This window comes from Cyanistes caeruleus, chromosome 1 (assembly GCF_971803275.1).
Source record: "Cyanistes caeruleus chromosome 1, bCyaCae1.hap1.1, whole genome shotgun sequence".
Lineage (NCBI taxonomy): Eukaryota > Metazoa > Chordata > Aves > Passeriformes > Paridae > Cyanistes > Cyanistes caeruleus.
Window position 1 is genome coordinate 58,512,959 of NC_141701.1, and position 25,696 is coordinate 58,538,654.

At 35.7% G+C, this 25,696-nt stretch overlaps 1 protein-coding gene across 5 annotated transcripts in view; it reads left to right on the top strand.

The window, feature by feature from the left end:
• The window catches only part of ZNF407 (zinc finger protein 407), a 338,932-nt gene that overhangs the window by 254,564 nt on the left and 58,672 nt on the right, over window positions 1-25,696 (top strand). Inside the window, exons 9-10 of one of the 5 annotated variants that reach the window (XM_086894248.1) lie at window positions 19,263-19,309; window positions 23,221-23,287. The exons of 2 other annotated variants lie outside the window; for them this stretch is intronic. In XM_086894248.1, the coding sequence (XP_086750374.1) occupies window positions 19,263-19,309 (47 nt within the window). In that variant the 3' untranslated portion in view covers window positions 23,221-23,287. Of the gene's footprint in view, window positions 1-16,535; window positions 19,517-23,220; window positions 23,288-25,696 lie in introns of those variants that run through there. 2 more of the 5 variants (XM_086894239.1, XM_086894257.1) reach the window with 2 other exon arrangements.

Sequence of the window (25,696 nt, forward strand, 5' to 3'; positions counted from 1 at the left end):
TTTGTTGCGTATGCTGTTTCTTTCAAACCTTTGAGCTATGTCAGTGGCCAGCTGATAGCATGTATTTTTTGTAATGTCTTGAGATAACGGTTTTTAAGTTATGAAAGGCAATAATTCTAAAATTAAAAAAAAAAATAGAGCATTCTTTATAAATAAAGCTATTGTCATATCTGATTACTGGTATGGAACAGTCAACACCAATTGCAGAAAGATATGGTCAGGTTTGGGATATTGGCCAAGTACTCAGGGACACAGAATAAATGGTTGTAACTTGGCATAACTAGTATAAGACTCTTCAGGATCCTGGAGAAGCAGAGAGAGAAAATGACACTTTGATGGAGACACTAGAATTCCTGATTCTGATGGTACTTCAGTTTTTCTGCCATCCTGACACCAAACATGGGGGAAAAAAGGATTAATTTTTGGGGGGATGCTTTTATGTAAGCCAGCTCAGACTCTGGTATGAAGTGGGTTTCAAAAGGTGGCTGTGCATGTGCACAAGTGGCTCCCAATCTAAAGTTCATCTACTTTGCAATATCAATGCTATCTTTCTGTGGTGATTCTGCTATGCAGAAGTAAGCTTTGCATTGTGGACAATGCGTTGTCCACATTGTGACATGAGAGAATTGTAGGCATAGTAATTTTTTAAAATTATTTTTAAATTTTATCATCTTCTAGATTTTGACTTTTCTTAAATTCACAGCTTTTCTTTTCTTTCTCATTTTTCTTATGGATGATTTTCAAAATAAATGCAGATCCTTTCAATATTAGCATTAACAGATAAACTGAGCTGATTAAAGTTATTTTTGCCAATGTTTTTTTTAAAGAAATCATTGTAGAATTTGCAATTTGATTGCTCCTGATGCTGATTGGCAGAAGTAGGTCTCTTTCCTGGTTAATCTAGAATTGCAGATGTTATAGAAAGAAACAGCAAATTTAAAGTTGTACTTTAGTTTAAAATATAAAGTTTATGTTGATAAAGCTTTTAGTGCATTTGAATTTATGTTTCATTTGCATACCATAGCATTATATTGCATTTCCCAAAGCAGTTCCCTGTTTCTCCAAATACTGTTGTGTACCTGCTACCGACTGCACTGGGCATATATGTCTAAAATTTGGTGGAACTGTATTTTCAATAGCTTTTACTAATTTACTTTAGTGTTTCAGGTCTAAATCTGTAAGTGACTTCTCTTGCTTTGAAAGCAAGGTAATTGTTGCCTGTACACCAATGCTTAACCTGCATTGTTAGAAAGAAATTTGATAATACATTTAAAAACTACAGATAAGTTCTAATAGGCTTTGGCTATATAGGATGAATAGAGCCAAATCATAGTCCTTATTTTTCAGGATTTTCTGTCTATAAATTGACCCATATATCCACTGGTGTTCAGGAATTTACTACAAGATCCCATATTTGAAGAAATAATAAAACATGTCCTAGGTTTTCAAGATTTGTGGTAATTTTTAAGAAGCCTGAATTGTTATGGAAAGGCCATGCTATACTAGCATATACTAGCTCATATTTTAATAAAACAATTTAACATGAATTACATATAAGTAAACATAATTTCTAATGTTCTGGTAAACAAGTACAGTGTTATATAGAAGAAATTGCAGTGTTCAGGACAGGGAGAAATAGAAACAATCCAAGTTTTCAATCTGTACCCTGCTACAGTATGGATTGTACACAGCAAGATGTTTTCCAATAATTAAAAGCCTTAGGCTTCTAAGATGCTTAGGTCTAAACATGGTTATTGTTACAGTTCTATGAGGTGGGGAATAACTTAAATAGTATCTTTTCTCTTTCCAGTAAAATTTTATTTTTGTGCTTGCATTGTTTAGAAATTGAGTTTTAAGTGTATTGAACAGTTATGTGTCTCTCAGCAAGGCAAGAACTCTGAGTTTCTAAACAATACTGAGACACGGGATTTATATTACTGGGTACATTTTTAATTTTACAAGCGCTGATAGATAAGTCAGTCATGAAATATAAAACTGATTTTGTTTCATTGTTGTAATTAATTTTCCATAGAAATACTGTACTTATATTTCAACTTTTTTAGAAATATTTGTAATAGATTTATGGTTCCGCAGCATTGTGATTTGGTTTAATTTTTATTGTATAGAACCAAAATTTCATTGCCAATTTTTGTATTTAAAGGTTTGTTAATCTGCATTGATTTCTTAGTTTGGTATGGGTTCTGAGCTGAAAAATACAGTGCATCACTGACTGTTCTATCACCTGACAGCGACTGATAAAGCATCCGTGCAGAAAGTGTCAGAAAAGGTTAATATTTATTGATTTTATGGCGCTACAACCAATGTAGTTTTGCCATCAAAGATGTATGGCCACCAGCAATGGAATCTGTAAAATTGCAGGTTGGATGCTAGTTTTTATTATAACCTATGCCAGTATTCTGGCCTTAAAAAATGACAGATATTTAATTTAAGACAAAAGGTTTTGACTATACAGCTACTGTATACCTGCAACAGGAATTTGGTATTCTAAAATGAAATCCAAGTGCACTGCGTAAAATTTTAAGGTGTTGGGGCTTGGGGGGGGAGGAGGATGGGACATGCAACCTTGAATTGCAAATGACAATCACATTTAGCCTTTTCATCCACTTAACTATGTGCTATTGATCTGTAGAAGGTGCCCAAGCAAGTGATAGCTAAAATTATGAGCAATAAAGGCCTTGCTTCTTCAAACAAAAAGTATATAATTAGTAGGAGTGGAGGAGGGGGCAGAGCCTGTGTGTGGTTTTAAAGGCATTTAAACAAGATGGACTGAGTGCAACAGCAGTTTGTAAGAGTACACAAGGAGAAATCTGGTTGCCTTGAAGCATAAATCCATGGTCTGGTTGCAGCTTGTGTGTAAAAATTAGGCATGCACTCCAGCCTTTACATTTATCTCCATCAGGGTTTGCCTGACAGAAAGACAATCTGTTGGTTTGCCTACATCAACTAGGGAGAGGAAAATCTTGTGAAGCTTTGGTTCTTCTAAATGCATCCATAGTTTGCATTTTTATTCTATTTTTCATTTAGATGACTCTTGATATCAATCTTTTCATAACTGATAGATCTATTGATAAATCAGGAAGGTTTGCAAGAAGATAGAAGAATACTTACTGAAGTGCTGAAAATTAGTCCACTAAAATGCATATAGACATGCACAGATCTTATAGAAGCAGGTTTTAGGGAATATCAGCAGAATTTGGCCCCAGATTTTTAGAATTGCTGTTTAAGTATTTATTACAGAATTATTATTGTCATGGTACAGTTTTGCATGCAGATTTTCTCCCCGACTTTCTTTAGGGTACAGTGTCAGGGACAGCAGTAACAATGGGTTTATTTTTGAACAAAACCTAATGATAATTCAGCAGTGAGAAACTCTTATTCTAACATGACTAGTAGAATAAATTACATGGCATGCAGTAAACATGCTTTAGATCGCCTCTTCTCTGTACCACATTTTTCTGTTGAGCTTTATACAACCAGTTTGTCTGGGTTCTTTTTCCCCAGACAGCTTACCCATTTTATTGTGCTCATTTAGAAGAAAGAAAAACTGTTTGTCTCCTTGAAAGGCAAGAGAACAGTGAGTGGAAAACTACTTTTATAGCTAAAATACCATTATAATATATGGCAACTAAAATTCTAAAATTGAAAGAGAAGATACAAGAGAAAATCTTAAATCACTTTTTTAAAGCCACTGACAATTTGAAATATTCCCATGAAGATTTCTATTTTTTTTCTTCCTTCCTTGAACTTAGTAAAATGTGATTTTTAGAATGATTGTTACAATAACTTGTTTAATTTCAATAATTCAAATAAGATCCATTCCTCATATAACTCCACCTTTTTTATTTTAATGACTGTGTCGTTAATCTAACATTTTCCATTTTTATTGGGCTTCATTTTTCCCCTTCTGATCTCTTTAAATTATGGCTATGAAAAGGCACGCACTCAGCAGTGGCATGCGCTGGCTGCATTTTTACATCCCTCTACCCCTTTAGTCTTATGTTTTTAATTTTCGGTAGAGCCAAGTGCCAACAACCTTGTGGTTGTGTGGTGTCTGTAAGTGACTTCCAGGCTACAGCTCTGGATGGCAGCTTAGTGACAGAAGGTTTTTCAAACACTTGATTTCTTTTTTTTTTTACCTTTTAAAATTAAATATCACTGCTCTGAACTGTTTGTTGTACTTTCTAACACCTTCACTTCAAAATTGATTATTACCATACATAATGATTGATATATTGTTAGCTGATTTTTACAGATGACTTTGTGGAATTATTACTTAATTCATAATGCAATTAATTTTAGTACCCAGCAATACAGAATTGAAGCTATATATTTATTTTACATTGCTTAACCATAAGAAGACTGCATTGCCTAAACTGTCATTCATTGGGTAAATAAAATAAATTTATTATAAGATTTGTCCACACAAATTCAATATAAAACTAAAGGATAAAGAAGGAAAGAGGTATTTTGAGACCACAACTCACTGAATGATTATATTGGCTTATGTGCCTTCCTTGTGTCTGTGTAAAATGGTAAGGAAAATAAGGAGCTGGGAAATTCCTTATAATTCAAATTTTACTTGTACTCAAGAGGCTTTGTGATTGATCTTAAGATGCAGGATAAGAAATGGTCTATCAGGTTAGGATTAGTATTGGGATTAGCATTCATCTGTGATAATGCTGCTCTAAACACCTGTTTATGTGCACTCTGTGTGTGCTACCAGTAGTGCTTCAGAATCATTGAGTGTCTACAACAAAAGGTAGCTTTTGCTTATATTTCACTAAAAAAGTTGACATGAGCCAGAAATTATTGCATTGTATTTCAGATCTAAGTCAGGATATAAAACAATGTTATTGAAATCACTGTATCTCTATTTACAAAACCCATAAAATAGCAGAGGGTTTCCTCAAGAAATGGTGGTGTAGCTCTGCTATGGGCATGGAGATGCACTGGTGCGTATCTGGAATGCTGCCATGGTGAGAGATATTTGAGCTGGTGTGGAGTGGGAGATGTGGTGTGGAGACAAAAGTCTTTCCAACCCCACACAATCCTGCTCACCCCTTATAAGCCTGAACACTCTGTCTCATAAGCAGGGAAACACAGAGCCCGTCATATGGGCCATGGGGGTACCTTACTGTTTGGTAAATAATGTGACAGCATCACAGATCTGTAGAGGTATGCCCTGGCATTTAATTTTTAGCAATTCTTTGTCGTTATTTTCTTTAGTTAGTCAGTTGCATTTATATTTATCTACAGTTTTCTTCAAGTGTTTCTTGCTATAATGCTTCATGAAATAATTTATTTAGGTTTTCTTGAGCCTCCTTACCAAAGTTATAAATTTGATTGCATTGCTATATTGACTGAAATGTTACAAAGCAGTTAGTTTTTATTGTTTTTGTAGGGTAAAATATGTGATTTTATTGTTCATTTTTATATCTCAGATATCATCTTTTATTAGAATTTTGAAATGTATAATCTTAGGGATGAGATTTATCCACAGTGCTAAGTACACATTTTAAAATGCTGATTATTTAACCTGTAATTCATTTGAAAAGGCAGATTTTGGTTTTTTGTACAGGCAGGAATGTAAGCATAACTTCTCTTGCATTATCTTTTTCTCAAGAAGCTCTCATAATAGTTGCAATATCCATCCCACTCCTTCCTTCTGCTTAAGGAAGAAATGAGCAGCAATAACTGTCTAAGTCAAGACTGTCTTATCCCTCTTTCCTTGTTTTTGGGTCAAGGCAGAAGGGGAAAGGTCCCACTCCTGTGTGGATGTATGTAGTTATATATATGGGCAATTATTTATGGTAAATAAACTTTATATTACTTATGTAGTAAATTTAGATTTCTTGTAATTGCAACTTTAAAATTATTTGTTGATTTTGGAGTAAACACAAAATCACAACTGTTTAAAGCTGTAATTTATCTAACTAATACATAATATGCTGAAATACAACTTTTTCTTCCTCAGTGTTTTACTTGGAAAGGTTTAATTGCTTGAAATTCCAATGTTTCCTAAGGATATCTAAGCCCAAAGAAAGATAAGTCAATTTTCTGTGGACAACTTACTCAATCATTGTTTTTTTTCAGCAGCAACTTTTGCACATTACTTCAATTCACTATTTGGTATTTCAAAATATTTCCTTCAATTTGTATCTGATGTATTGTTAATTAAGCCTCACCATGTTTAAGATGGAGTGTGGATGAGTCAGGTAATGCATTTCCCCTTGTGTCATCATCTTTTCTCTACAGTGCAGTGCAGTCAAGGCAATAGTGTTATGGGTAACTTTTAAATTATTGACTAGTCCAGCTGATATTTGAAGATGAAATATTTAAACATCACTGGCAATTTGGGAATTTTGACCCAAACAACCACTTTTTAATTTTGCGGCTTGGGAGCAATTGCAATCAGTGTTCAGAGGTTTCAAATTGTCATTTACATTCCTATAGTGAAGTAGCATTACTGATAAAAGTATGCTTTATTCCTTTTTTAGTGTCATTTGAGACAGAGAAAAGATTGGGACAGATGCTAAAGAGCTGGTTATATTTTTCAAAGAATGCAGTTATTAATTAATGCAATTCATAAACCAATCTACACAGATAAACTAACTCATTGAAACTTCATTTTGATGTGGGGAAAAAAAGGAATAGCTGTAATTTTGAGGAAAATGCTTTATATCTTTCATATCAAACTGAGACAACAACTCCTAATCTTAAGCGTGCAGTGAAAATTAACTTCTTGCCTTTGCAAAATGAGTTTGCTTTGTTTGTGTTGTGTGTCTGTGCATGCCCACATTTGTTAACGAAGCCCTGGTCAGTGATGGACTTGATAAATATTGGGAAGGAAGATTATTCTGATAGTAAGGCTCTCAAGATAAATGGTTGGACTTTCAACGTAGAAAAGTAGGAGACTTTGACAGTGGAACCTATGAAATTGTCATGAGTCTCTTTAATTTCTTTGTCTCCTCTTTTAAAAATTTTCAGTGTATTTCAGGAGTAGAGAAGCAATATTATACAATTTAGAAGCAATCCAGATAATTTCAGATCTGTAGCAAGAGAGAGAGGAAATGGGGTAATTAAAGAGGAATTAAAGTCCAATTCTGTAAGCATGTTACATACTTAACTACCTTGTAAATGTCCAGCCTCCTGCTGAAATTGCATTGGGTCCTCAGTTCAGACATGCATGTATGGGTGAGGCTTAGTTAGGGAGCTGATGGAAGGGCCTGCAGCCAAGTCCCAGCCTCCCAAGGGACTAGTCTTCCCCTCATACAGGGCATCTTTTCAAAATCAAAATTGAACCTGTTCTACTGTGATGAAGACATATATTAATATTAATATGCACTGCCTTTACTAACGGGGCAAAAGGAAATGGAAATTCTGGACGTGGCTTCATCTCAAAAAAGTAGTTGGTATGTATAGTAGGAGTAGAATGGGGAAACAAGCCCAGGAATTTGCTCTCATATTTCAAAGAGAAGAAACGGTGTTCCCCTTATTGCTGGCACAACTTGGCTGCTGATAGGAGTATTCTCTAAGAAAGTCTTCTCTAACTCCTTCATCAGACTTGGCCAGTAGCAGTGCCAAATCTAAAATTCCATTCTGCCTAACCATGTCATCTCATCCCTAGATTTGCTGGTCGGGGACATTAATCTCGAACAGTATGTTTTGCAGTAAGGATGGTTGGTAAATGCTGCAGCCTTCATTTGTGTGAGATATATAAGGTGTCTGATATGACTCCTGGTAAAATCTCTGAAATTACAGATGATGTGAAGATGAAAAGGTGTGGTTCACAGTACCTCTGTTTCCTTGTGCTCTGTAGACCAATGTGCAGCCATGCCCTTCACCTTAAGCAGGCACAGAGTGAAGCTTTGAATAACTTGTGCTGTTTCAGCCTTTATACCATAGAACAGCAGACTGCATGAACAGGAGAGCCTGGATAGGCTTTTCCTCATTGTCTAAAATTGCTCAGATGTAGACTGAGCAAGTGTAGAATCAGAATACCTCCTAAAACTGGGTCATTTGTTGCCAGGGGTTGAGTAGAAGGAAGGACATAGAGTATTCCAGCAGATTTTTATCATGAAGAATCATTAGCTGCAGCTGGCCTCAGCTTAAATAGCTCTGAACTTAGCCATCTTATGGTGGGAGACATCTGACCTTCATCTAGTCCAAGAAAATGAAGAAATTGGTTTGTCCTCATTCCCCATACATACTTTCTCTTCAGGACCAGGCAGGAGTTCAGCAGAGCTGACATTTGGCCTCTTCTTCCTTAATTTTAATAGTTGTCTTTGAAAGAAATTGCCAAATTATTAAATGTTTAATATCACAGCACTTAAAACATATAATTTTAAAACAGTCATGTATAATATTCTTTTATGTGCATATGTAGTAAAGTGCACTTATATCTTTCTTTGTGTTTGATCATTAGCAGATATATTATAATGTCAATATATGCTATGAATGATATTTTAAACAAACCTTCTACTGACTTGGCTGTAAACTTGTGAAAAAACATTGGTTTCACCTTAAGGTTTTAATTTCCTTATGTTTAGTATAAAATCAATACTTTAAGAGTGACTAAAATAACAACCAGACAGTATTTACTGCTTTTATGCTGAACATTTCACATCAGAAGAATGTAGGAGGAGTGTCTGAGTTATAATTTAAACATTTATAACCATCATTCTACTTCATCTGAGAAAGCTTACTTTATTAGGTCTAGAATTACAATCTATTCAATTAAAGCATTTCTCAGATAAGTACTCTGAGTGGTAAGAAATATTTTCCTAAATCTCAGATGTAGACACTTGAATCTAGCATAGCCCTTCACCAATAAAAGTCTGGAATAGTTTGTCTAATATCAATAAAGATCAGTTTAAAATTGCTGGAAAAGAATGGAAGAATTGTGTCCACTACATTGTCTTTAAAAATAACGTTAAAAGCCTGAATATGGTTATTGGAGTGTCTGTTCATAGATGTATGAGTTAGATAAAGGGCATTTTGCCATAATGTGTCAGATTATTTTGACTTCAATTTTTCATGAGGCATGTTAAGTTAAGGTAGTGCCTAATGTGAGTAATAGTGACAGAATCTGACCTTTGCATGTGATTTTTTTTCCTTTTCTATAATGATAGCGAGCATCTGAAGTAAACCTATTATCAGCCAGAAAGTGTTACTTTTTGTCATTTTTCACAGTGAACCAATTGAAGATGGTTTTCAATCTCTTTTTTCGTGATCCATAGTTTCTCTTCTTTTAGTCCGGTCTTACTTCCCAAATGGAGCATTAACTAAACACTTAGGAGTGATCAGTAAACCACTTCTTTGGTGAAAAGGTAGCATTACAAAGAAACAAACCAAAACAACAAACAAAAAAATACCTCAAAAGGTAACTCAGGTTTCTGGCTAGATGGTACAATTGGTCGTACACTGACTATACCTCTAAAGCTGTAAAGATTTCATCTAGCAGTGGCACACTCTTTTCCTAGATTATGAATATCAAGCTCAGAGATAAAGAAGAAGTGAAAGATTACAAGTTTGAGTGCATTTCATTTTTGTCCATTCCAGCTTGAGGAAGGCTGTTCCACACTGGTCTTGCTTAGTCCTGTATTTTTGTCTCATAAGTTAAGGTTATTTTGCTACATGTCCTTGAAAGAATTCCTTTGTCTGTGTCATAAATCCTTGCCAAGCCTTTTCTGACTGCACAGGATGCACATAGGTTTTGTATTGTCATTCACGCCAACAGTACGTCCTCTAAAGCGACACTATGTTTTCATTAGTACGATACGGCAAAAATTATTTTTAAATACGGGCTGGCATTGAATTTTATATTACACTTTTATATATGTAATGAATCTAAACCTGAACGTGGGTACCTTGTAAGTATTTAGTCATGGAAGGAAGCATTATATCCAGGTTTCTAAAAGTCAAATGAAGCCAAGTGGAAACATAAACACTGTTTAATGTTTGGCTTGAACCAGTGATGAAGTTAAGAGAGTTTTGTGAAGCAATCAAAGATTATTTAGTCAAAAAGAACAAGGCTGTAAAGCAGACAATGTCGTATGAACCAATAGGTCTCTCACTCTTGCAACTGCAGGCTGATACCAGAATCACCAGCACCAGCAATTTGTGCCTTTATTTGGTGATAAATTAAAGAGGCCTCCCTGAGCTCATACAAGCAGAAAGAAATGATCTCAGACATTTGTGAGTCACACTGTGTCTGATTAAGTTAAAGGTATAGGAGATGCAGAAAACTGCTGTGTGTGGCTATTTCTGATATATTGTGTTACGGACACTGCAGCAAAGACAGACGTTGTAGGTTTGGCATACAAACACAATGTTGTTTGATCTAACCAGTGATGCTGAATTGGTCAGCAAAAAGCACCAGTGACAAACTTTCAGCTGAATATACAATTACGGAGTCGACCAACAGTTTTAATGTGTTTTCCAGGCAGCTGATAGTGTTTTCCATTGTCCAAGTCTGCTGAGACTTCTTCAATTGCATTTATCATTTCAATAGAGACTAAGTAGAAATTCATGTTCTGTCTTCTGTATTTTTCTTACATTTGACATACTATGACGATGGCTCTTCTTTGCTTTAAATCCCATGTTTCTAGAGATACACTTTTTCATCTCTGGGATTTTTTCCATCTCTGTATGGAAGTGAGAAACTTTCTAACTGGAGTTAGATAACAGTTACATCTTTTCATGACTTACTGCATTCATGCTGTTCTGAAATGGAGGACCATATTGCTCCTGGATATGGGAGCTGAGCTTGCATCCATTAGCTCTTCCAGGGGAGTGACAGCCAAGACTCCACAGGAACACAATGCTTCCTGTGTTTGGAGAACCCTTAGTAAGACATTAGGAGCAAGTAACTCAATTGTGAACTCTCTTCAACAGTGTACTAGCTCCAACTGCAACAAAGCAATTTGGTTTTTTAGTTTGAGATACTATTTCTCACTGTGTGCACTGTCTTGTAGTTTCATCACTGCTGAACATAGAAGAGCTGCTTTTTAGAATTATTGACTAAGTTTTTTAAGACACTGTCTTTAAAAAATAAGATCAGTTTTGTTAATAATCAATATTAAATTTGCTTATGCCCTTCGGTTGGGACATAAGTGTAACGTGGTCCATAAACTGCTTCTAGAGCTTTGTGGACACTTTAATGCCTTGATGATTAATGAATTGTTGTATATAATTACTTCTTTCACAGTATTCATCGTGTGTTAGTTTGAGTTGCAGCATTTTCTTGCAATATACATTGTACTGAATGCAACAAACCTATATATGAAATAATTGTACTTTTCATAAGTATGATTTTCATTTTTTTAAGTGTAGGCATGCTGATATTTAAAGTGGTTGATTATTTTTTAACAAATCAGAACATACCACACCACAGGGGTATGCTGGAACCTGGAATAGCACGCTGTACTGCATTAATTCACTCTGACAACTGTTTGTGGGTTTCATTAGGGGTCTGCACAGGTTCTGTGCTTGTTCTACTTTTTAACTGGAGGTGTATTTTCTGCAGTTGTATTATGGAAACATTCCTTGATGTGGATTTACTTACAGTGGTGTAAAGGCCGGATTTTTTTAGGTGGATTCTTTATCAACCAAGTGTGCTGGACATTTTTAAGACCTAAGCAGCTCACTATCATGAGGATTTTATCACCATTCAAGCTCTAGAACTGGTCTGGTAGCTGGACATTGCAGTGGTTTTGGGAATTGTTCTTTTTGTTTTGTTCATTCTGGTTTTTTGTTGGGTTTTTTTTCCTTTTCTTTGTTGTTGGTCTATCTGAGTTCTTAGTAGATTATTACAAGGTAAGATGTACTCTTGCAGAAGTAAAGAAAATTTAACTTACAGACTGCTTTGCACAAGCCTTTCCTCAGCCTTCTCTTTTTCTTTTTTTTTCTTAATTTCTTTTCCTGAAAAGGATAAGTAATGGAATTTGCTTTTGAAAGATAAGAGCTTATACCAGTTAAATAGTGAAATATAATTTTCCATATTTATCTTATTATCTATTAATCTAAAAGTACTTACTTCTTACCTATGCAACCAAAGTTTATACTTTTTTGGAAAGACATTTAAAATGCCATCTAGTTTGCATTCATTGATTAAGCTGTATTGTGTTTAATGTAGCAAAATAGAGTATTACCAGCAATATATTCAATAAATCCAGTAATATTTACGAGGAACTTCTCAGCCTAGTTCTGGGTAGTCAGGAGAGCCTGGGCCCATGACTTCAGTACTTTCCACTGGAGGAGAAATACTTCCAGGATATTATATTCCTGATTTAATACTTTGCAGAGTATTAAATATTATACCTGTATGTATACATACAGGTTTTAAACAGGGACATTAAATGGCAAGATCAAACTGCAAAGGATGATGCACTCTCTGGCCCTGAACAAGAGCCAGAGTAGAACACCATGTGTTAAAAGATTTCTAGTCAGGACTATGCACATACATGTTGCTTCTTCTGTTGTATAACTTTGATCTTTATTAACATGCCAAGAATGAGCCAGTGCCCTTACAGTAGGGCTAGATATTTTCCATAAACAGTCTATACTTCTCCTAAAAACATTGATTTATTTTTTATTATTAATCTCCCAGTTAAATCTAGTCACCAATTCCCTGTGGTTAATTAATATAAGAAAAGTGTATTTTTGATCTAATGCTATATTAGCTTTTCGCAATTAATCAATTAAAATTCAGAATTTAATGTATTATATGGGTAGTTTTAATACAAAGGAGCAATATTTTCTGTAACTTTCTAGAAATGCTGGAACTCACATAAATAAAAACAGGTGTGTTCTTCAGAATACTTGCACTATCATGGGTTACATTTGCTACCTATTTTGGTCCTTTCCAGTAATATCCCATGTTCTGGGTCACAGGTAATGGCAATTTTCCTAATTTTGTTAATAACACTAAATATTAACCTATGTAGTCTCCAGACACTGAAATTTGTAGAAACGTATATGAAAGTTTTCAGTAACAGAATCCCTAGGAGACCTTTGTTAAGTGTAGAGTCCAGCAGTTCATTAGAGTTCTAAATTTAAAACAAAATTGCATGGCATGAAAGTCAAGGATAAATATTTTAGTCTTTCAGAAAATTTTGTTAATGCAATAAAAATTTTGCATTTCCTATATTAACTTTATAAGTGCAATATAAATTGGCTTGACTTTAGTAGCTGCAAAATTCATGTAATAACATGTTCCTCCTATGCTAATATTTAGAACCAGTTAAGTATTTTCATTGGAGTTTCATATGGTAAATAATTCTTTTTTCCCCCTGTTTTTTGGTGGGGTTTTTTTTTTGTGGGTTTTTTTTGTGTTTTTTTTTGGTTTTTTATCTCAGAGAGAATAAAACACTTTTTGCTTTTAAAACATTGAAGTCAGTTAAAATAGGCTTACTGATTTTTATCCAGAGTGTAAAGACTGTGATAAGTTTCTGGGTTGCTGCCATCAATATACATTTAGGTTATGCGGGATTTTGTCTTAATATGATCAGTCTTTATTTATGTAAAGTAGAATTCTGACACCATTGATCTGTATTATTAAAATGCATAGAGCAGCTATCATATCCTGAGCTTCTGCTGAAATATGCTTTTAATTGAAGCAGAATTGTAGCAATATATTACCAATGTGAATCTAGTTAAGAGTACAGCATCGACTGCAGTGCTTCATTGTTGTACAGTGGGCTCTGTTTTGTGGGATTGAGTGTAAATGCTGTCATGTGCTATGAGAGGTGCTCAGTGCAGGAAGTGATCATATGAAGACTTTATTCTGGAAGATGTGCACTTCCAGTTGACATGACACAGTCTTTGTCCATGAGAAAAAAGGCTGGAGACGTGTGATGTTGTGTTTGTATTTTAGATAGATATTTTAGATAGACATATAATACTCTGAAAAGGGGGAGTTCATACCCATATCTAGCTTAATAGTGCCTTTGTATAGCAAATAATTGTGAATAAATCCTTTAACTTTGCTTTCTAGAAAAAGAAAAATAAAAGGGGGGGATTTTTAATCTCTGGGATTTTTTCCATCTTTTTTTTTTTAAAAAAAGCTTCAGGTGAGTAAAAACGCTGAAGAGAAGCAGGAGTTTTTACACCTTTCTCCATCTACAGTGCAAAGTCCAGGCACTGTAATTCCTTGTGGTACATTTCATGGTGCTTTAGCTACAGAGTAACTCAGGAAAAAAAACAAAACAGAAGTTTGAGGAAATAGAATCCTTACATTTACCATTTTTGTGTGCCATAAAGTGCTAAGTGAATTCAGTTCAGTTCTTAGCCATGAATGTCGGTTTTCATGTATTTAGTGCACAACTAAATTATTTAACACTGATTTTGGGAGCATCAGTTGAGACCTTAAATACATGTGCTTATATTTACATGATAGGAACCTTCGTTTCAGTGAGTTTTTAGTCATCATGACTAGGTAAAGTGCATTGAAAAGCATATGGGAAGTGAACAATTCAAAGAGAGTATATAAAAGAACTTTGGAAAATTTTGAAATCATGTTCATGTCAACTGCTTTTCAAGAGACAAGAACAGACAGATCTCCAATACCATTGAAAGGTGGTACATTGGGAATGGACAGAAATTTGTGTGTTTTACACAGTACAACACTGGAGCAGTGTTTCTCACTGTCACAGGGTATTATTGTTGTGAGTCAGATTTAAAAAGTCCTTCACCAGCTGTTTCCATTGTCTTGGGAAACTATGTTTTTCTTCTCCTGAAAATGTAGGTATTTACAGGAATATTAGTTAGGAAGGAAGAGTATGGAAAGCAATTGGCATATCTGTTAATATACAGTTATTAGAAGTTAGCAGACTTTGTCTTTTGACCAAAATTTTTTTAATAGTCTTGGATAAATATTGCTGAAACAGTCAGAAATATCTATGTGGCCTAAACCCTGAATCAGGTTGAGAGTACTAATAAGAGATGCTAGTGTTTCCATTGTTCCTGGTCAGTTATCATCATCTCTTCTTCCATGCAATAGGTTTAGTTGAAAGTTTTATAACTAGATAAGGCTTAATTTCATATATTGTTGTTTATTTGCAAAAAAATATCCTTCCATTCCCAAGTAAGTCAGGGATTTCAATTTTTAGGGACATATTGGTTCATAAATACTGATACATGAGCAAACAGAAATAAAAGTCAGTTTTATAACATGTTTTTCAGGCACTTAAAAGAAATTGTGGATGCCAAAGTAGGAAACTACTTCCCTAGAGTAAATAAAATTTAGCAATGTAAGTCCAGTTGCTTTAACAAAGCATACATTCCAATACTGCAAGCAGTCTAAAATTATCATCATCAGTGAGTACATTAATGAAACCTTGTTTTTCTTGTAATTTCAAACTGCAAAAACAAGTCTTTGGGGCATAATAACATGATAGCATACGGTATCTGTTTTAATAAATGATTTTCAGATAGGAAATACCATCAGATGTTTATATTTTGAAATCTTCATTGTTAAGTTTTTCTTTATTTGGTGAATGTTATTGCCCATGGTGGCCATAGTCACAGGCAGAACAGGCCTGTCTTGGTGATTTAAAAAACAGCCTTAAAAAAACCACCAGGAAAAAAAAATATTTCCTCTCATGTTCTACTCAGTGACTCAATGTTTTCTGGCATAGGGTTATTCTGTTGACTGATTGCCACTGGATTTTATTTATGCTTTTTAATTAACAATTAGAGTTTAAATATCTCATATAAATCTATGGTCTTGGGAGGGGGGGGGTTGGTTGTTGAACTTTATTGTGTTGTTTTAGTATGCAGAAATATCACAGTATTAGATTTCACTAGATCCCTGCTTTGTAGTGGTTCTCTTTACCTTTTAGAAGACCAAAAATGAGTGGTTCATTTTGGTTAGTCTTTGTTCCGGTTTATGTAATTTCACTACAGAAACTCTTCTTTAAGAATAAGAATCTGCAAGCCTTTATTTTTTTAAAAAGTGTATTGCGGCTAAGGACTGTTCAACTAATACAGTTTTATGGGTTATAATGAGGGAGCTTCAAATCATATTCACCTTTAATTTCTATAATATTATTGCAACAATGAATAAAGGGCTTAATTACCTTTCCAGTATGTCAGGGTCTTTTCTTTTTCAAAATGTGCTATAGGAAATAAGCACAAAGTATTTAAATTGATCTCTTTTTATACTCATCTGCTCACATAATTGATTCCCCAGCATTGAAATCTATTCTTTTTGTCTGTATACTGAAGATTTCTTTGCAAAGGTCCAGCCCCAGCAGGTTGATTACACACTTGTTACCTGTAATTCAATACAGCAGCGCCCTGTTTACAAAGTCCAGATTTCCTGGGCTGTCAGTTAGGGCAATCAGCACAAAGACCAAGTGCTTTTGGAACTAAATAAACAATGAGAAAAACATTCAGGGCTGCCAGTAACCTTCACAGGTAATTTAACAGCCTTTGACTACAAGGCATCAGTTGCTGTAGATGTCTGGCGAATATGAAATCTGACATTCTCCCTTGCCATGTTCTGCCAATAGGTCTGTGTGTAATCTCTCACCGAGGTTTGCCGCCGCTCCGCTGCACTCAGCCAAACCGCCTTTATTATGACGGACGCCCACACCTGCGTTCTGTCACCTACGTGCCGCGCGCTCTTCCGAAAGGATATAGACAATTGTTTACGTTTTCAGGGTTAAGCAAATGTGAAGTCCTTCCCTTGTCCCCTCTGCCATTCCTCTTCTGGCCAGCATCCTGGCCAGTACAATCTTTCTGATCGCTTCTTAGAAATGTTTAAATATGAAGAAAGAAACTGCTTGATCAATTCTGCATAAATTGGACTCTGTTTTTATTGCGAACAAGGAACAGAGTTATCTGTATTTTCTAGATGACCTTTAAGTACAGACAGATTACTTTATTGTTTAAAGCTTTGGTTTTATGTATTTTTAATTTAACTTGTTTTATTTCTGATGTATTTGGTGCCTTTCCTGTCGATTCAGATAATCATTAGAACAGCTATTTTAAAGACCTTTGACATATTAAAGTGGACAAAAAATATCCATGAGGAGAAGAAAACAGAGATTCATCTGAGTCTGTGTAAAAAAATTTCATATCTTTTACTTCAGCAGTCAAATCTCTTGGCAAGCAGATAAAATTGTTATCTACATAAGTTTAAAAGTGCATGTGTTAAAAAAAAAGCAAACCCACAAAAAGCAAGCATAATACTTGTAAGTTAGATGTTTATTGTCCATATAAACTACCCAAACTATCTGACAAATAAGCATTTCCTTGCGTGCCTGCAACATACTTGGCTCTTAGAATCATGTCTTCTTTTATAATTATTCCTGATATATAAATCTATAGAGTAGACATCTTGCAAGCTGTTATAAAGAATCTATTTTTTTTCATAACTGTTGTACAAATATAAGAACTGAAATTATTTGAAAAAATTGTGCAAATCTATTATTCGATTATGCTTTAACCAGAAACTGTTTTATTTTTATGCTTTCACTGCTGAATTTCTGAGCGCCTTGTTGTGGTCAGTGTAATAGGAGATAGGTGAAATATCTGAAGGTGTTGTGCAACAGACACTCCCCGATGCTTGAATCACTATCCACACTCCAGTTCTGTCTCAGGCAACATGCTTGTGAAACGTAGATGTGCATCCATGACTGAATACCAAATGAATATATTTGGTGTTAGTTTAGTTCTGATTATTTGTTGTGTCTGACTTTGCAATGAACATACAGATTTAAATTATATATAGACATGAATTGGATTGTTACGTGGTGGCATTTTATTTTTTTTTTTTTAATTATGTTGTTCTTTGCCAAAATAGAGGCGGGAACACTGGCAGACCAGAAGCAGTTTACTAAAAGCATAAGTAATTTTAGTGAGAAATTCCAAATTCATTTGTGGATCCCTAAATATATGTTGGTCTTTCTGTCATCCTAGGGGAGGAGGGAAGTGGGTAACACCACCACAGTTTTCACTGTGCACTAATGGGGTCAGTAACAGCACTGTGAAGGCAGTGATCTTACTAAGAACAAAGTATTGTAAAAATTTAACTCATTTACAATGTCTGGGCACATCAACAATTAAGGATTCTAGTGTAGAAAGTGCTAATGTGATTGTAAGTTAAACAGGCAATTGGGCACAGCATGGTTACCTGGGGGAAGCAGCCATGTCCTGCGTGGGCTACTCGTGGAAACTTATGGAGCGAACACTGACAATTCAGTATTTATGGTATGTGTCACATTAGTGGAGCCATTATATGGTCAGGATGGGTTGCATTTAACTGTTTCAGCCACGACAAAATAGGGAAATGCCACAGGAAAGTGCTTCTGAGGTGGTATCTACTTACTTGTAGCTCATGTAGACATTGAGAGCTCACTGCAGCCTGATGATAATATATCTTTACCAGGTTTTAGGCTCATCTCAGATAATCAGCGTAATACTTTCAATAGAGATCACCTGTAATTTTTCTTTAATTATTCAGTTTCCGTTACAAAATAATCTATACTTGACAAGAGCTAAGATAATTTTAAGGCCCAGTCACATATTTGATCTGCAAGGGTATCTATGTTTATGTTATGCCCTGAAATCAGCCTTACTTAAATGAGAAATAAGATCCCTGTGTGCACAGGCATTTTACTTGCAGGCCATGTGCTACTTTCTGTGTTTCTAACACAGCTGAGCTAAGCTGAAGTATCCAAATGCACCTGTAGCCAAGAGGATTTTTTTCACATGGTTTGTCACAGACTCTTCAGACATTTCTCAGAAATACCCCTAAAATGATTGCGGCACAGTTGCTTTTTTTGCAAGATTAGAGAACAAGCCCTAAGGAAAATTGCAGAAAAGTATTGGGAGATTGGTGGCTTTTGAATTGCAGTAGCACACTGCCCAGTGATTCTGTTGGCAACTGATAAATTCTTCTGCTTTAAGCAGCCCCTCTTGCCTTTCTCTATTGGGTGATGGGTTTTTCTGTGTGTGGATGGGCACTAGATTTAGAGACAGAGGCCAGACTGTTTCTTTGAGATGAGAACCATCCTAGTTTGCTAGTCTATACTTGTGTTTATTGGTGGGTTTGATGGCACAAGCAGTAACATAAGCACACAGGTCAAAATCAAGTGGAAGGCTAATGTTAAGACTCAATTTCATTTTAAACAAGACTATGAACAAAATTTAAATGTGATTGTGAAGAAATTGTGTCTAAGAGGATTTGAGTAGGTAGATGTGTGCAACAAACTTTGCATATGTTTCTGCTTCAGGACCTCTCCTTCCATTCAAGTTCTGCATTGATGAAATTCTAGCATAGGTAGGTCTCTTCACAGTTATTTTTCAGCTCCCAAACTGTATTCCACACTACTTCCATTTTACTACTTTGATCTTACTAGTAACTTATCTCTTTAAAAAAATTTATTTTAATGGATTTTATTTCTGTCGTATTCTGCCACAGAATTCTCCCAGTGGGCAACCCTTCATAAATTTCCGCAGCAACTATGTCCAATTTAAAAAAAACAAATATGCCCATTTAATAAATAAAAAAAAAAAAAAAAAGTAAAAAAAAAGTTGCTGTTTGGTTTAAAAAAATACAGTATAGAACCTGGATTTTGCATTAGGTATTGCAGCTACTCCTGTATTTATCTGTCTTTTGACTGAATGGAAAGCCCTAGCTATCTCGTCTCAATAATGTACATTAAGCACACCAAGATAAGTTAATATTTACATATTGTTGCTTTCAAAACTAAATCATCAGTGGAAGACTGTGGTTTGTCTTTAGGTTTGCTTCCAGTTTTCATTGTAGACAGCTTCTCCAGTACATCTCATTTGAGTGATCATGCACAGTAATCTAGCAGTCAAGAGTGATCAGGAAAGGAGAGAAAATGCTGCTGAATCTTCAACTCTGCTGCTGGTTTCCCATTCCCCAAACAGAGGGAAAGCCTCTGAAGGCAAATCCCACATGTTCTCCATCTGCATATAAAGGAAGTCAGGATAAAATTGTTAGATTTTTCCTGAAAAAAAAAAATGGTTAGCTGTTGTTAGCTGGAGAATGATCTAGTTTTTGTCTTCTATTTTAATGAATTGCTTCATACCTCTTTACTTCAGGGCAGATTTAATACTACTGTTGATATTCTGATATCTCTGGAGTGTAATGTATTTATGTTACAGTATAATTGTGTTTTACACTTCTTTGTTTAACTTTTGATTTTCAAATTCATCTACCCATATCAGAGGGGAAAAGAGACTGAAGATATTTTAACTGTGTTCTAATCATTCCTGACTCTTAATTTTTAAACAACATATTAAGCATGGGGTTTTGTCTCTCAACAATATATCAGTTGAATAGGATCAGGCCCCAGTTCAAAACAGAATTCTCACAAATCAAATTGATGTATTTTTCAAATCCAGAACAGTATTAGGACTGTCAAAGGAGTTTTTCCTTGAACCTCATTTTCTGTCAGCAGGTGTTTGTTCACTTGTTTGTTTGGTTTTAACTCAATTTGTGATCATGGATGCTTAAGCAGGTTAACTTAGGTTAGTAACAAACACCAAAAAGATATTTCTGTGCCAAATGTAACAGGGTTTTCATAATGGAAACACACATTAATTAAAAAATTCCTGCTCTAAAGTGAAGTTTTTAATAAGCATGAAACATGAAACAATGTGACTAACAGAGTAGAAATGCTGCACATCTTCAGAGATGCTTTAACACATGCTAAGGTACTTTCACCTGTAGTGTCCTTTACTGGGGTTGTACTGAAAGTCACTATATTCACCTGAATTAAATATGACACTTTTAACAGTCAAGCAAGAAAAGCTTAAAGAGAAGATGTGGGAGAAAGCAGCCTTCACTCAAAGCAGACTGTTGTGTAAATTAATTCTGGGGGATCAAGAAGCAATATTTTAGAAGATGTACTTGTAGGCTTCCTTTGCCATCCGTAGGATCTCTCACACACACAGTCTTCTATTTTTTTAATATTTTTTTCCTTTTCCTTCTACATGTTCTCTGTAAATTCCTTTCTTAATTATATTACTGACATTAAGAATTCTTGGGGAGTAAAAATATATTCATATAAGACCCATTGGGTCTCTGACAGATTTTATGATGAAGGAGTTCAGTTGGAATTTTATCAGAGTATCACAGAAGAATTATCACTACAGCTAGCCCTACTTTTATTCTGGAAACTTTAGGGTCATTTTTATGAGAAAGAAAGGAAGTTGTGTGCTTTGGGGTTTTGCAGAATTTCACAAATGAGAAAATCTCTTGGAACTCTCAACTCTTCTGAGTTTGTATTTTCTTGAACACTAGGCTGCTGCTTGCCCAGAGTAGAGCAGTTGTAGAGCCAGTGCACTTCAGGTTGACTATGTTCCAGTCTCACCATCTCTCACATTTAACTGTAAAATGTAAGGTAATGTAAATTAATATTTACATTGAGCCCCAACATGAGAATTCTGGTGATTGTATGAGAATCTTCTGTAGATTTTTCCTCCTTTTTTTGTAGTTTTGTTTTGGTTTCCTTTGTTTGGGGTTTTTTTGCTTCGTTTTAAATGAAAACATTCAGTCTTCATTATAATGGAAATATACTTGATGTGACCTTGTGACTTACTAGCATGGGCACAAACTTCTGTAGCTTCATGTCCCAGTTTCTCAGTGGTTACTGAGTGATTACTGAGTAGTGAGGTTTGAGTACCTTGCACACCAAGTATGGCACCAAGCCCAAAGGAATAATCATTGCTCTTTTTTGTGCGGGAAGGGCTTTGGTCCTTTGCTTTTTCCCTTGCTGATATGGTCCTGGGTGGAAAGAGTTATGTTGGTTGGAGCTTGACATTATGATGGCTGGAGGCAGTACCAAAGTCTGTGGCAGTAGAAGAAAAGAGGAAGAGAGATTAGTCCTGGGGCCAAGAAAGAGCAGCAATGCAAGGGAAGGGTTGAAGAAGTGGTCATGTGTGATCTACAGAGCATTGCCTGGTTCCTAATGTGAGGGGGATGATTTTTTCCTGCTGTGTAGGAGGAAGGAGAATGTATTTCTTCAGAGCTTGTTTTGTTGACTCTTTGCTGTCCTTTATATGTATAATCTTAGAATGGGTTTTGTGGGAAAGGATGTTGAAGATCATATACTTCCACCTCTCCCAGCTATGGACAGGGACAGACCAGGTTGCTCAAAGCCCTGTCCAACCTGGTCTTGAACACTTGTGGTGATGGGGCATCTACAGCTTCTCTGGGCAACCTGTTCAGTGCTTCATGACTCACTGAGGAAAGAATTTCTTCCAAGTAACTAACCTAAATATCTCCTCTTTTTTAGTTTAAACTGTTCTCTGCTGTCCTGACCCTACCTGCCCTTGTCCCAACTGTTGAGTAGCCTCAATTGTTGGTGCAAGTGAGGCCTTCTAGAGTAGGAAAAAATTAATGAATCTGTTGATGTCCTTTCTCCAGTACTCTTCAGCACTTCATACCCATCTGCCTGCTGAAGGCAAAGGAATCCCTTCTAAGCTGACATAAAGAAAGCCAGAAATCTATATTAATTCTCTGAATCTCCATCCACTCCATGTCTGTGAAAGCACTGGTATAAGATGAAAGCATAACATTGGTTTATTTGAAAATGTGTTCCTGAAAAGTGTAGCATTTCTGCTTCAAGTTGGTCTGTTATTTGGATGTTAGCATGTATCCTGACCTTAATTTTTTTTCCAGAATAAATCTTTCTGTCTTATATTCCCTCTCTAAAGCAGGTTGCACTACGTTTAGTATTTTCTTCCTTTAAAAACAAACATAGGCTGTCAATGGTGTTATATAAACAGATAGCTGTAAAATATATTGTCCTTATATATCATCATAATGCAAATCCAAGCTGTATTTATTTATTACAACCAGGGACTGCACTGATTGTGTCACTATGAAAATAAATGTTTCTTTAAAAATATACAGGTCAAATTAACATAGAAGGTAAGAAATTAAGGGCAGGGAGAGGTTTCCTGAACATTTTATCAAAGGAGTTTGTAAAGGGAAAAATGTCAAAAATCATGATGAGTAACAGAAAATTAGGTTTGAGATTGGTTTTTGAGCGGAAGATACATTTAACTAATTTTTTAGGTTTGAATTTATTTTAACATGGAATTTAGTTAAATGCTCAGTGTGTGTTCCTGGCTCTAGAACGTGAGCTTTATAAAAATTCTCTGAAAGCAAAGCATTGAAGTTATGTTTTTTTAAAGATTTTTTTTTTTATGTAGGTTTAGTATCACTGTCACAGCATCTGAAGCTTCTTTGGAAGAAATTACATAGGTAACACTTTTATAAAGGGTTTGCATCATAGAGACTTTTGTGATTGATTTGTACATACTACAGCAAAAATTGCAGCAATAAAACAGATCTTACCCAAATGACAAGTTGAAACAAATAATTTTATTTATTTATTTATTTAAATGAATTTAGAACTCATGAAAAGAGCCAGATTGACAGCCGCAAAGACTCAATTCCTCTGTTCCACAGACTAAAGAAGAAAGTAGTGCAGGATCCTCATATGGCCCTTGTAATGTCTTAACCTTGATCTGTAGCTGCCACTTTTAGACATGAGTAGTTCAGTCTACATCCCCATTCTCTTCTTAAACTAAAACTGCCAACAAGAGTGGAAAATGTGATAGGGGAAACTGGTCCCACAGAACTGTGGACTGGTATTACAGGGACAAACTGCACTCTTGAGTAACCACTTATCTGGCCAAGGTTCAAATTAGAAGGATGTTAGAAGGTGTCTGCATTCCTATGCCAAAGTCACAAAGTGGGATTGTCATCTGGATATGATATTCCTCTGCTTCCTGATTAAATCTAGCTGGTGTTAAGGGATTTTGCACTCTGTCCACATATATCTGCATTTGAGTTGCAATTTGAGCAGCTGTTCAGAGGATCAATCATATATTATTTATTTTTTTTAACTCAAAGAAATCAAAATAGCTGTCCCTCAAGACCATGTTTGAAGATTCTTCCCACAAAGAGAATCTTGATCTTTGCCTCTTCTTCCCCATAACCTTCTGTATCAGTGAGTCTGATGAGAAGTTATACCACCCTTGGTGGAAGAGATTAAACAAATTGTATAGACTTGTGTGCATCAGACTCTGGCAGTAGCACATCTGCTTTCTCTTGAAGCTTTCCTTGTCCCTCTGCCATAGCAGCTATGGAAATCAGTCAGAGACAGCTGTTAGTGCTTTTAAACTGTGATTCCAACTGGTGTGCATTTAAATTAGTTAACCATATTTACTTCTTTGCAAAGGTCAAGTAAAGGTACTGTTCTGTTACTGCAATACCCCCATATTGAGTAGGGACTATAAATCATAACAAGAGTAGTGATGTAATATTATTTCATTGCTAAATTTAATTAAGATCACTGAACGGACTAAGTTGGAAAAGACCTTTGAGATTCTAAACTCTAATCTATGACCAAACACCACCATGTCAACCAGACCATGGCATCAAGTGCCACATTCAGTCTTTTCTTAAATGCCTCCAGGGACATTGACTCCACTACCTCCTTGGGCAGCCCATTCCAATGTCTAACCACCCTTTCTGTGAAGAAGTTCTTCCTTATGTATAAACCTCCCCTGGTGCAGTTTAAAACTCTGTCCTGTCATGCTTTCACTGGTTGCCTGGGAGAAGAGGCTGACCTCACCTGGCCACAATTTCCTTCAGATAGTTGTAGAAAGTGATATGGTCACCCCTGAGCCTTCTCTTCTCAGGCTACACAACCCCAGCTCCTTCAGTTGCTCCTCATTGGTCTTGTGTTTCAGACCCTTCATCAGCCTTGTTGCCCTTCTCTAGACACACTCCAGCATCTCAATGTCCTTCATAAATTGAAGGGCCCAAAACTGTACATGATGCTCAAGGTCTGACCTCACCAGTGCAGAGTACAGGGGCCAAACACTGCCCTGCTCCTCCTGGTCACACTATTCCTGATCCAGGCCAGGAAGCCATTGGCCTCCTTGGCCACCTGGGCACACACTGGCTCATGTTCAGCCACTGTCAAACTGCTCCCCCAGGTCCCTTCCTGCCTGGCCACTGTCCAGCCACTCTGTCCCCATCCAATAGTGCTGCAGGGCGTTGTTGTGGGCAAGGTGCACAGATGTTCTTAAGATGTTCTTAAGGTCAATACTTCAGAGACGTGCTTTTTTGTCACAAGGGTCTCTTCTAAGTCAGAACATCAGTCTTAGATGAGAAATAACATATGAAATATTTTTTATAGTTTTCAGGTTTTATCCTGCTGTACTGTTAGACATAGTTCAATTATGCTGTCCCCTTAAAAGGAAGCAATTGTTTGAGGTACTGCTAATTGTTTAAAATGTGAACTTTAAACTGGGAGTAGGAAAACTGTTCTTTTGGGAGTTTTTGTAGTTGCATGTGGGCAAAACAGCTTAAGAATAGAATTCTTAATAAATTGGAATGGCAAAAATGATCACTGGTTGAGAGAAATTTCATTTGAGTTCACTTTAGCATAGGATGCTTTTTTTTGTTGTTGCTGTGGTCAAGTTAGTGGCTGCTGATGCAACTTGACCTGTAAAACTGGTGTAACAGTACTATGCAGAAAAATATAAGTACAGTTTTGTTATCAAAAGTAAGAAGTCTTATTGTAATACTAGTTTTATATTCTTTTGTTGTATTGTTGAGATCACACAGCTCTTACAGATATGTTTGATACTTGCCTAATACCTTCATGTTTAT